The 13521-nt window shown below is 45.1% G+C and overlaps 1 protein-coding gene across 1 annotated transcript; it reads right to left on the minus strand.

Moving 5' to 3' along the window:
- Positions 1–740: 740 nt before the first annotated feature.
- On the minus strand, positions 741–13401 carry D2HGDH (D-2-hydroxyglutarate dehydrogenase). Its single transcript, XM_026110649.2, has 9 exons — positions 12354–13401; positions 11176–11233; positions 9275–9414; positions 8380–8573; positions 7016–7184; positions 5695–5838; positions 5084–5226; positions 4035–4200; positions 741–2771 (listed from the first exon to the last, which is right to left on the minus strand). The coding sequence occupies exons 1-9, from the start codon at positions 12727–12729 to the stop codon at positions 2512–2514; spliced, it is 1650 nt and encodes a 549-aa protein (XP_025966434.2). The 5' UTR covers positions 12730–13401; the 3' UTR covers positions 741–2511.
- Between the last annotated feature and the right edge of the window lie 120 nt (positions 13402–13521).

Below are 13521 nucleotides of genomic sequence, written 5' to 3' on the forward strand. Positions count from 1 at the left end.
AAGACGGAACGTAAGATCAACAACGATGATGACCGGCTCTCACCTAGGGCTCTTGCCTGGGGCAGGGGAGAGCTGGCTTCCAGCCTTCACTCCAAGATCATCTAGTGACAAATTTGCACAGCATGCATAAACACCTCTTGAAGGAGCTGGAGACTTCCCAAGGAAAGCAGGACTTTTAGGGGGAACACAGAACAGGTAGGTATCTGAAGGGAAATCTTGAATAGCCAGATGAAGAGAGAATAGATTCCTATTTGTTACCAATCAGGCCAAATCCTAGGGGTGGGGGAGCACAAACTTGGATTGTCAGGAAACTGTGCTGTGCCTGGTCAGGATGAAAAGAGCTAAGGAAGCCAAAAGCTAGCGTAGTATGCCCAAGATCTTGGCTTCTCAATATAGGACACTAAAGGATCTGATAGCCAGGGCATTACAGGATTCCACCCACATCTCCTAGGGCAAAGGAACCTGATTTGCCAAAGGATTTCAGCAAAACTAGATTTCTGCTTATAGTCTCTAGGCCACTAGAAGAGGCACATCAGACCAGGGAGTTTCAGTTTTGATCAGTATATAATTCCTACTTACAGTCAGGACACAACAAATGAAAATCAACTGTTATATCCCACAGAAAATGAAAGCCTGGCTTTTTTTTTTTTTTGAAGTAAGTGTTGTGTGTTATTACTTTTTTTTTAAACACAGGATCAAAACCCACCTTCATTACAGCTCTAAAAATAATGTTAAGAGGCTTCAAAACGTGAAGAGATCTTTATTTGTAGAAAGGTACTTCTGAAAGACAGCATTACGTGGTCTTATAAATTAATAGTTCAAAGATATCCACAATAACATAAGCAATCAAAATCAAAACTCCTGATGCATAAAGTTTCTACTGCGCTTCTGATTCTCTGTTAGGTTTAAATATGTTTGTCTTGAAATAGAAGATTACAGCTGCATTGCACTTTAGGTTAAGCAACAGAATACATTACCATGGCCAAATATACACATGGCACAACCTGTACAGCCCTTGCCTTGCATGGCCAGTTCATATGTCATGCCACTTTTGACTTCTGCCTGTTGGTGTAATGGTGTGAACAGTACCTGTCAGGTAGCTAACAGTTCTCTTAATTACCCCTCAAGGCCCATTACTGCTATATGATATCAAGCACTATTCCTATCGCTTGCCTATTCCCACTCGTAATGCTACAATACAATCTTCATCATCAAAATTTAAGGGAAGGCTAAGACCAACATCCAGGAGCTGGAAATACCTGTCCATAAGATGAGTACATAAAAGTTAAATTGGTGGAGGATCTCAGGAACAGAATCCTGCTGTAAGGACATATGCATCTGGCTGGATAGCCCTGACCTGCTCTGCTCCCAAAACAAAACTGAAAAAATCCTCTTCAGATCTCTGTGGACTCAGATTTATAAAACTTTTTATGTTGGTGTGTGACAGTCACATTCATTAAAAAAAAAAAAAAACACTGTAGTGCACTTATAGTAATAGGGCAAGAGTACGTAGAGTGGGATCTCAAATGCTAACAGAAACAAAAGGCCTGCCTTGGCATTAGCAGGTCAGATGCTGTAAAGACGCCTCAAACACTGCACATTAGCAAGGGCACTGCTGCTGTCAGCTAGCTCTGACTCCAGTCATGTGCCATAAACCTTGATATTGCCTTGCCTACCTCTCCCAAATACACTGGTGAGCAGCAGGGTGGTAAGTAGCTCTAGGTTTAGGATCAGGGACCCTACTGCCGTAATTCTGCTGGTAATACCAGACAAAGGCAACATAAAACCCAAAAGGTCCCTTGCTCCCCAAAAGTAATGCTTGCTACTAAGCCTCTTTTGCCAGAAGAATGCCATATGCAGAGGGGAAGGGTGAAAGGATAAGAGAAAAGGAAGGAGAGTCCCCTGAATTTAATCTTCTATTTTTCAAACTCAGCTACACTCCCAAATCTAATACCCAAGTCTGCAGGCTGCAATAAACTACAGATTCCAAGCTGTGAAGTTTTATGTTGGCCCTTCTGCCTGAACACTACATAATTACATATTACATGACTATTATATAGACAACAGAGAAGGTCAAAGACATGCTATAGGCTGCTCCCATCTTCCCCTCACCTCTTGGATGCAGAACGTATGTAGCAATGAAACTGAAAAGAAAGAGAAACAATAATCACCAGAGCCTGAGAGATGTAAGGACTCTTCAAGGACTCTTCTACTGCCTGGATGGAGGCAGAAACCAACTCTAAACATCAGGTGAGAGGTAAGACTTTAAAAGAAGTCTGTACGCTTAGTTTGAGTGTTCGGATTAAACAGAAAACCCACACAGTCAAAAACATGAATGCACTCTTCTTTTGAAAGAGCAGACACCATGTTTCTTTACTTGTTTCATTACCCTAAAGAAATAAGCCAAGGAGCATTTCATGTGCTTGTTTGATCCATCGATTTGACTGTGGCTGAGCTAGAGATGCAGTCATCATGTGATGGTATCTGCTCAGCTCTCAGAACGTGTTGTTCTCAGGAATTGGAAGGCAGTGTCTTATATGGATTGAGAATCCCTTTGGGGTCTAACATGGCTTTGAAACGCTGCATTAGAAAGACTGCTTCCTTGGGTTTGCTGTACTGAATGAAGCACTTTTTCTTGAAACCCAATCCGTGCTCTGCACTGATACTGCCATTGCATCTTGCAGTCCACTCATACACAAATGGTTCAATGGCATCCAGCAGGGAATGGCTGTAGGATTCCGCTGTGACGTTCAAGTGCAAGTTTCCATCTCCTGGAAGAAAACATTGAGTTTTTCTCACGGACCTGTCTCTGCAAAGGCCCTGCAATGGAGATTCATTACTGGCTCAGCCATGCACTCAAACAACAGTGCCTTTGTTAGGCTCCAAATTGTGTGTAGAAGGACTATGAACTGTCCTTCTACAAACACCAGGCTTCTTCTGTGCACAAATAATTCAAATAGAATCTTTGTTTTTGCATTCATTCAGTACAATCTTTGAGGAAGTCCTCTAAGTTAAGCAATTTTCAAACTCTTCTTTTTGTCATTTTAAAACTCAAACAACTGTGTTGCATTAATTATTTTTTTGGCACTGAGATGGCATGCCAAGATTCCCCCAACAGTATTTCATGATGACAATTAGATTTTAACATAGCCCTGCATTACTTCGTTATGCTTGTGCAATCTTCTAAATGCACTTTGGCACTGGGTCAACAGAAACCCTTTTGCTGCTTGTGCTAAATGGTCTTTGATTAACCACACAGTTACTGGGTATTCAGAAGATAAAACACACAAAGGTAAACATAACTTATTCATTTTCACTCTGGTACCTCTTCCTGTTTCCCAGCAAACTCTCACAGTACATGGCCTAACTCAATATCAAGAGCTACATTTGAAAACCAGTAACAAAGGCAACCTTTATTATGCAATCCCCTCTGTGTCTTTCAAATCACCTCAAACAAAGAATGCTGAAGAGTGTTCTGCTTTTATTAGCAGAAAAGCTCTGCTAAACAACTAATTTACCTGTCCAATTTACCTGGAGCATGTAAAATCCAACTAGCTTCAAAGCACGCTGACAAATGTACAAGCCTTTCTTTGAATTATTTGTATCACTTTCTTTGAGGAGCTAATGGCTCAGACATAATTGATTTCAAATCTACTTACTTTAGACAGGAAAGTGTTTAACCAAATGTGTCTATGTACATTAATTAAATTTATGTACAATTAAATAACCTACAGACTTGATCAGGAAGTACAGAGCAAAAAGATACTAATGACCAATTCAATTACTGACTAGTAGTCATGCCATCTAATCACACTTGCCACACATATGTGAAATACTGTCTGAAAGCAATCAAATTCAAAACATGAAGATCCTTGTGCACTCTCCTCCTTTGATAATTCTTAGCTAACAAATGCTATTTAGTCTCTGCCTCTCAGAAATCTAAAAAAACTCTCCAAAGCTATTAGACAGTTGCACGGCAAGTACACCTGGACCACAAGGGAGAAATCAGCTCCTCTCCCAGAATCTGCACTTACCCAGATGGCCATAGCCCACCACATTTTTGGCAGACTGGCCCAGCCGAGCCCTGGTGTCAGTCACGAGATCATACAGCTTCCCCACGGGGAGTGAGATGTCGTATTTGTAAACATAACCGTCATGAGTGAGGGCCTCCGTGATCCTCTCCCGCAGGCTCCAGAGCATCTGCGGAATTGAAGATCAAAGAAATACAAATGAACCAGGTACTTCTCAGGTTCCATGCCACAAGGGGCAAAAAGTTCCTCTTTTAGGGGAAAAGAGTCTTGATTCTTGGCATGTAACATCAACTCCTGATATCCCTTTGCCTCTTGAAAGTGTGTAATAACATTTGTTCAGCAACATCTACAGTGAAGTGCTACACCAACTCTCTAAGCTTTACAGTACCCAAGAGAGAAAGAACATGAGTCATGTGTGCGGGCAGATACTCTCTCCAAACTAGTTCTGAGTTTCCCAAGAAGCAGGGATATCCCTCCTCTATTAACCTGCAAGGGTCGGTTTGGGAACCAGTGCTGGCAGAAGCACAGGCCACTGTAAAAGACCCATGTTCTTTGGGCAGACGCAAATCACTGTTCTCCTAACTGAGACACTACACATGACAACCTGAGTGCTTATAATGAATTGTCTGTCTCATTCCCTGAGATTGCAGTCTTGGCTGCAACGCACCATCACTCTGGCTTACAGAACTTTGTTGTTCATTCCTGGCCTCACTGACAACTCCTTCCTGACCTATGGTGGCTTCTGGTTTCCGTAGCTTTCAGGGGGTTTAGGTCCTGTTCCAAAAATTCCCCAGAGATATCATTCGCTATTCTCATGTTTTCAAAACAGAAAATATTCACTGAAACACCAAATACTTAGGTCTTCTGCTAAGAGTGGGCAGTGGGAAGCATTCTCCATAAACATACTTACTCAATGTGCCAAATACGCTATCATGTCACTCAGGGACATTTACACCAAATATCAAACAAATACCAAAATTCCCTTTTAAAAATACAAATCCAAGCAGAGAATCATTCCAAATAGATTTGAGTATGGGGAAATGACGACTTGCCTTGATTTTCTTTTCATCTGTTGCCACAGTTCCATCAGTGACCAAACCAGAAGTCATAACTTGTTCTAGGAAGTTGTTCAGTTTTTCTTCATCGTGGGTCGAATTGGAGCCCGAAGTTTCAATTAAAACATAAAAAGGGCTCTCTGAAAACCAGGGAGAACAAAATGAGTAGATGCTCTGTGGTAAAAGCACAGGGATTTAGTACAGGTTTGGGAGCTTCAGCCAAGCCTGGCACATTTAATGGGGGGGCTCCACTGCCCAGATTTCTGGTGCTGAAAAAGAGCTGAGCTCGAATTGAAATCTTTTATGGGTAGGTCACTTACAAATTCTGTCCTCTATCTAACCATTACTCTTTAAAAAAACTAGTATTTTTATGGGTGGTAGTAGTAGAAGTAAAGGTGGTCCTAGTAGAAGTAAAAAGTCATGTCACTGAAGACTTCTATCAGATGTGTTTGGGATAGAATACCGGGTACAAAAATTGTGAGGGATGCACACACACTCATTGACATATATATAAAATTAGGCTAAAAACCCAAAGAAATACAATGCCTCTTTCTACAGCAGAAATTACACTATCTGTGCCTTTTACCCAGACAGAGGGTACCGGTTACCTGTTACTGGACTGGAGAGCTTAAGGTGTCTCTTGACCAGTTCCATGCACTTATCATCCATGAACTCATATGCAGATAAGACCTCTCCCAGCATGGCTCTGCAGGTTGTAAATGTTTTCAGAACCTGAGTGAAACTCTGACACCCTTGAGACAGACCACAAAGAGAAATCAGGAACAAAAAAACACCCCCAGAAAAACTTTTAATAAGTTTTAAAAAAGCCTGTCAGGCTTCAAATCATCTTTCTCATCTCTAACAAATGTAAATGACAACCCTACCTGGGTTTAAATCAACAGTTCCTGTAATGGTTTAGTTTCACTTGGTTTTGAAGGTATCAGAGCAGAACAGCAGGAGCATATAGCAACTGGTCTTTGCTGTGGCAAAATCTCTAAGATTGTACCAGTTTGTACCAAAACGTCTGCCCCATCCCCAGTTCTCAGCACAGGCAAGAAGACAACCGAAGAGGAGCTTGAATGTCAGATAGTAAGAGTCTAGAATAATTCTGGTGTCCACTGCACATATCCCACAGGTTTATCAGGGCTCAGAGTACCCTCACCTCCTAGGAGTTTAGCTCTCTGCACTCAAGGCCACCTCTCTGATAAGAGCAAGGTGTTTGAGCAGCCCCAGCTAACCTGGGTACTTTTCAGGAAAAAGCTGGAAGAAGTCTCAGTGGAGGTTCCCTGCCAAGGCTTTGCTAAAAAGCCTCAGCAGGGGTTCTCTGACTTTCGCTCAGGAGCAGCTTTTAAGCAGCTGCACTGCAACCATGCCTGTGCCTGGCCATGTACCCCACTGAGCTGCTCTCTGACCTGCAGACTTGACTTCCCAGCCCTGCCCTGTCACTATGGTCTTGCCTAGTGATCACTGGACCGAGGCTGCCCCTGCTTACTGTCACTGGATGTGCCCTGCTCACCTCCGCTGGGTACTGTGGGACAGGGCCCTCACTGGTGATGGCACTGCCTTTGCCTGCCTGTTTGTCCTGCTAAGCTCCTGGCTCTCCTTCGCTGTGGAGCAGCCTGCCCTTGCAGGTATTTTATACATTTGTACCACAGACATAAAATACCTACACAAGTATTTTAACAGACAGCACAGTACTAATTCTCAGAAACAGACTCATGCTTATCATGAGACCAGTGCTTTCTTCTCTCTGTTTCTACTCCCTTCACAATCTCTGATTTCAGGTGTGAAATTATTAATAGCAGCTCATAAGGCAGCCTCTTTTCTTGCTACAGACCCCAAATCAGCTCTTGTTTTCCTGATAGTATCAACATAATTACTACTGTGTAGCAACACATGGCTGGGGAGCAAGTCTACCGAGGCGCCTACCTAGGAATGCCAGATTCACAGCCTTAGGTTTCTGAGGACAGAGTATGGAGACAGCAGTGATAATTCCCAAGGTTCCCTCAGATCCAATAAAAAGCTGCTTCAAGTCATAGCCAGTGTTATCCTTGCGCAGAGATGCCAAGCAGTCCAGAACCGAGCCATCAGCCAGCACCTGCAAGAGAACAAGGAGACTCAAGCAAAACACCTATGCAGAAAGCTGCTGTGATGAGCTTGTCTGACATACTAAGCTGATGAAAACCTGCTGCTAGCCTCCTTGTGCTGAGGAATGTTACACCAGCGACTGCCTGTTCCTACACTCTCTTCATCTCTCCCCCATCCCCAAATCTCTCCACTCCTCCTCCCCTGTCCTTCCCCAAACTTGTCTCCTTTTTGTTCAGAGGTGCTGTTTGCATACATCCTGAAAGAACAATAACAGAAAATTGAGTTTACACAACTTTTCTTACCAACCACTGCTGACAAGATCAACCATTCTTGGAAGCCCTAACTCCAGTCATTCAATGGAAACAAAGAGCACTTTTGAAACAGTGAATGTAGTTAACTGGAGTGAAGCAAGTCCTCCACCACTTGAGCCCTTAAAAATCAGGACTGAATGCCTCTAAGATATGTCATTATTTAAGGCTGCTTTTAAGCTAGAGGGACTAATGTGAGAGACAAAAATTCCCCCTTTTGAGCCTACACAGTAAAACACCAAACGTGGCTTTTGTTGCCTAGCCAACTTATTTTCTATTTGCTCTCTGCTCCCAGTCCTAGAAATCTTTTAGATTCACCAGCCCCAGTCTTTACACACAGAGGCACAGGCCTTGTAGGGCTGACCAGGCTGAAGAACACTTCACGGGCCACAAAAAGCTGTGGTAATATGGAATAATTCTAAGAGAAAGCCAACAAGCAAACAAACCCAAAGTAGGCTTGTCTGTTAAATGCTGAGTGTTTAACAAATGCATCTTGGCAGGTCTGAAATTCTGAGCGAGAAGCCACTACAAGAGGACTGTAGGATGGATTTTTCTTAGCAGAGCACTCCAGAGATCCACCACTTCACAGATGAATCAACCTCATCCAGGTAACCTGTGATCACCAAATCTCTCCCCACCTTCTTCTCATTTCTCTGGATAAGAAAACCATCTAATATCACTTGTATCAGTAAGGACAGAGCTGGAAGCTGTGGTATAACTAAAAGATGCTACATTGATGAATACACTTGTTGACACTCCTCAAAAGAGCCAACAGTTAAAAGTGGGATCCTGGAGAGGATCTTGTCTGCATAATGGATAGCTGAGGGCTAGAGCAGTGAAAATGGGATAACAGGGAGAGGTCAGACGCAAACGGGAACTGCGAGGTACTCGCCTTACCACTTCCAGTCCTAGCACTGTCCCTCGGAGAGAGCCATATCTCAAGAGCCGTAAGCCTCCGGCATTTGTGGCCACATTACCACCAATGTGACAGCTACCTTTTGCTCCCAAGTCAAGTGGCATGATAAAGCCCTTCTCCTCCAGGTACTGGTTCAGGTTCTCTAAGATGCAGCCAGCTTGGCACACAAGGATTCCTGAAACATGAACATACTGTTGTAACTTGATGCCCAAAAAGGTGACTCCTAAAGAGTCAGAATAGTACAATCATTTGCAACCACTTGCTCTTCCTCCAAAGCTTTCTGGGGCTCAACTTAAACCCAGAAGAACTCTGTGTATGCCATAGGGCTTTGTCCTGCTCTTCCTTAAGCCTATGGGAGCTTGGCCATTGACTTAACATCTGGTCATTTAGAGCCTTGGACATGTAAAACACTGACATTAAGTATATCTCTGCCCATAATTCTCCCCCTGTCAATGTTTTAAGGACCAAAATACTCAAACAAGCCTGGTTTCTCACTTTCCAAATTCAAAAAACCTATAAACTTTCCCCATCCCTCTCTTCCCTCTGCCAGAGCAAAGTTATCGTGTGCCTCCTTCACCACTGTCATTCTGTTCAACCTGTTGGTTTCTCATTTGGATTTGTAAAAGAACAGAATGCACATGGGTATTTCTCTTCTCTCTTTCTTCCTCTCTCTGCCATCAGATGGATTTTTAGACATGCTGCTGTTACCACCTAAGAGTACATCAGTAGCAGAAATCTGGATTTAACAAATCTCTGATGCCCACTACGATGCTGCCGGGCTGAACCTTGCTGATGATGCAGTTATCGACTCCCAGAAGGAAGGCTGGGTTAGAGCAAGAGCCTTCTTTCTGTGAATAACATGTCTGTGATATTTACCAGACACCTTGTCAAAGCTGATGATCTGGCTCATGAGAACCGTGGAGAGAATGATCTCGTCGAAGACAGGAACACTGCCCCCAACAAGGCCTGTGTTACCTCCTTGTGGGTTTACGGCCAAGTTCCTCTCACAGCAGTACCTGGAAGGGAATAGGTTTCCCAAAGTATTATGCTTCTCAGGACCATGCCCTAGTCTATCAGAAGAGTTTCACCCCCTTGCATATTGCCAGTTCTACCACGCAATTTCTGCCTGAAAAATCACAGCTCACTCCGTTTATAAATTAGCTATTCATGTAGCAACTTGACTTCTTCAATGGGGTCTGACAGATCTGCAGTCATTTAAGACATTATTGCCTTCCCCAGTCCCTCTTCAAGAAATTAATGCCCTACAGTAACAAAGCATGTGCATCTATGCCTTAACTGCTCCATCTGTCAGCCTGCCATATCGGTGCAAAGTGCCATCCATCAAATCCTCTCTGAACTCGCAGAAGTTCTTGTACAATTGGTTACACAAAGCTGTACTGCACCAGCAAGTTTTTCAGAAGTCCTGAGATTTACTGTACTCTGTATTTCTGTTGTAACAGAGCTCGGACCAGGTTCACGCAGCTTTTAACTCTTTAGCCAAATGGTGATCTTGTCTCCTGATGCTCAGCTAGACCTGGTCTCACACCCCTGAATTAGAGAAGTGTTATTACTGATTTAGTGGACTAAAAGATCAGCTCCTCAAACTGCCTGATGCTGGCATCAGGCCCAACATCTCTACAGCAGGATATATATATTTTTTCATTTCTCCTAATCTTCTTTCCCTTCCTCAGATGGAGCATTCCTGAATCCTTCAACACAACCGCTCCCATTGAGCACTGGTACAGTGCCTAATTTTGTCAGTTTAGTAGAGCAGAAAAGTTTTTAATGCTAAAACCACTCTCTTATCTCTCCCTCTCTCTCATGTCTTTCCCTCATTCCAAGTATCCTCGAGAACTTTTGAATCTTCTAATCAAAGCCAGCAACACAAACTTAGAAAGTCTGCTGCTGTCCCTTTAGCCTTTGCAAGGATGTCTGGCCAGGAAACAAGAATTTCGTTTGGTAAAACAAGTGAAAGTTCAGCCTTTGTTTCTGCCTGGTACTGACATGACACAATCACCTCAGAACAGCCAGTGGGCTAGGAGGAGCACTGGGCCTAGGAGATACAAGGCACAGGTTCAAGTCCCTTTCTGCATTGAAAAGTGTCAGCTCCTTCTGTGGAAACATGTCTAGTTAGGAAACCATCATTTTAGCACAGTTTCTTAAGGAAACTATGCAGTCACCCAACTTGCTTATGTATTTATCCAACAGTCTCTTATCAAACAGCTGATGAATCTACCGGCTAAAGTCAACCACCATTAAAGCACCCTAGAAGCCTCAAAAACATATGATTTCTATGATGGTTCTGCACAAAATAGATCAAAAACAGGGTACAAACAGATCCAAAGACCATGTGTTTGCTCTTCTTCTCACAGCAGTAAAGAGGCAGGGTGGTTTTTGTCCCTTCTGACAGTAAAAAGACAGTGATCGATAAGCATGTAGGTACCGCTGAGCCACCAGCAAGCGCACACTTCTGGACTAACAGCAGCACACAGCGTCTCCTGTTCAGTGAGCAGGCGGAACAAAAGGTATGCAAGGAAACAGTGAGGAATCTAAGGGACTGTGGGGGGAATATGGAATATAAAGGTCAGAATATAGAGTTAAAGTCACTGAAGTTCAACCACAGGACATACAGTAAAGAAGAGGGCAGCTTCAGTAGTTCCTGTGCTCATGGCAATCAGTTGTCTGAGTATCTGAAAGTTTCCTTCGCCTGGCTGATCCTCCCAAATTAGACCAAAGTTTGTTCACTCCAAAGCCCAGATAAAAAAGGTGCATATTACCTGAGAACCTGAGATACCTCTGCTGCTGTCTGTGGCTTCAACAACAGCTTACTACAGCCTGCAATGAAAGCAAGGGACTCTCAAGACAAGTTGTAGGCTGTATAGAAATCAGAAAGAGAAAGGTGGCAACGCATTACATCTGAAGTAACAACACTCACAGAATCACAGAACGGTTGAGGTTGAAAGGGACCTTTAGTGGTCATCTAGTCCATCCTGCCTGCTCAAGCAGACTCACCTAGGGCAGGCTGCCCAGCTCCCTATGCAGATGGCTTCTGAACAGCTCCAAGGATGGAGACTCCACAACCTCTGCAGGCAACCTGCTCCAGTGCTCTGCCACCCTCACAGGAAAAAAGTTTTTCCTCATGTTCAAATGGAGCTGCCTGTGTTTCAGTTTGTGCCTGTTGCCTCTTGTCCTGTCACCGGGCACCACTGAAAACAGTCTGGCCCCATCATCTTTATACCCTCCCTTCAGATATTTAAAAGCATTCATAAGATCCCCGCTCAGTCTTCTCTTCTTCAGGGTCAACAATCCCAGCTCTCTTCAGTCTTTCCTCATATGAGAGATGCTCCAGTCCCTTAATCGTCTTAGCAGCCCTTCGCTGCACTTGCTCCAGTAGCTCCATATCTGCCTTATACTGGGGACCCCAGAACTGGACACAGCACTATGAGCTAGAGTTACCTTAGTCTTTTCCTTTCAAACAAACAAACATTTTCAATAGTGAGCTTTCTCTTAAACCACTGTAAAAACTCTGCATGTGGACACAGACTTCATTTCCAGTGGAGGAAGTTGTTTTATGTTCTTATGAAATTTTTGACAAAAACAAGAGAAAAAACAGACACTTGTTTCTGAGGTTCAGTCAAAAATTCAGAAACTGCTAACAGAACTCCTTCGTGTCAGGCAAAACCTAATGAGGCAGCTAACTGGATTCAGATTTTCTTTGATGAAAGTCTGAAAATTTCCAGAAACTAGGAACTTCTCACAGAAGTATCTTCTATGAGGAAAAAATACTCTGAATAAATTTTGATCCACTCTAATAACTAACTGACTTAGCAGGATCTGTAAAGAGTTGCTCTGCTACAAACAGGGAGAAGATTTTTGTTGGCAGACTTTCTATTCTGGTGGGCTAATGGGGGCAGTGAAGAGGTTTTGCCAAAATTAAACAAACAAGTTCACTTACCTCGGACTGATTTAAGCCAGTCCACATTAAATGGTTTCAATTCTTCTGGATTTGTGATGACTCTCCCAGGCATTATGCGCTCAAAGAAAGCTATGTCATCATTGGAAACATGGGAGAAGGGCAGGCGCTGCACGTTGTAACGCTCACTGGTCAGCATGACCTCCTGGAGGCTGAGGGAGGCTGGATGGAGAGCCCTCCTGCTCTGAGGACTCACGCCCCATGGCATCAACACTGGTTTCTTCTGCTTAAGTGTCCGCTTAAGGGCAGGAGCTGTGCTCCACTGTACCACGGTCCTCCTATGAAAGTTCATCAGCCACCTTGGCTGAGTCCAGTGACTCCAAACAGCATGATGACAGACCACAGAGGAAAGCACCATGGTGGCCTTAAAATGCAAGCACAAGGCTAGCTCTCCTGCGAGTTCTTCTTGCTCCCCAGGCAGCAGAGCGCAGTTGCCTGCTCTTGGGGTTTCCCCTTACTTGAGTCAACCCACACGTAGTTTAGGCAGTCTCCCCAGTTGTAAGATTCCAGAAACAGGGCTTGTTAGATGCAAAAACCCCAGGAACGGCCACCTGGCCGGGCAGTACGGACCTAGGGGAAGCAACACCTGTCCTAAGCCAAGCCCAACAAGGACGCCCTTTGGAGCTTAAGCAGTGCCCTCCCGACACTCTGCTTGGAGGGCTGCCGGCCGCGGGGGCCCACAGCCCGAAGGCCGCCCCCGGGCACCCCACGCAGCCGCTGGGTGACAAACCCCCAGTGCTGGGCCTGAGGCACCTCCCGGCGCCGCGAGGGCACGGGCCGAGGGGAGCCACCGGGGAGCCCCGCTGCCAGGCGCTCGGCCGACGGGCAGCTCTCTCCCGCCGCTCCGGGCGGCGCGCTGCCCCGAAGCGGGCCGGTGACGAGCCCACGGCGAGCTCGGCCGCGACGGCCGTTACCGAGGGGGGCCCTGGCCACCGCCGGATTTAAAGACGCCGCCGCCGTGCTGCGCCGTCCGCCGCCGCCTCCTCCCCGCGGGACCCCCTCCCCCGCACGCGCGGCCCCGTAGCTGCGCGCATGCGCCCGCCGGCCGCAGGGCAGCAGCGCACCCTGGCAGCAGGAGGCCGCCGCCGCCGTCCCGGGCCCCGCCGCCCGCCGCTGCCGGGAAGCGGCGACCCCAGAGAACGTGCCCACG

The sequence above is a fragment of the Dromaius novaehollandiae genome, chromosome 9, assembly GCF_036370855.1.
Source record: "Dromaius novaehollandiae isolate bDroNov1 chromosome 9, bDroNov1.hap1, whole genome shotgun sequence".
NCBI lineage: Eukaryota > Metazoa > Chordata > Aves > Casuariiformes > Dromaiidae > Dromaius > Dromaius novaehollandiae.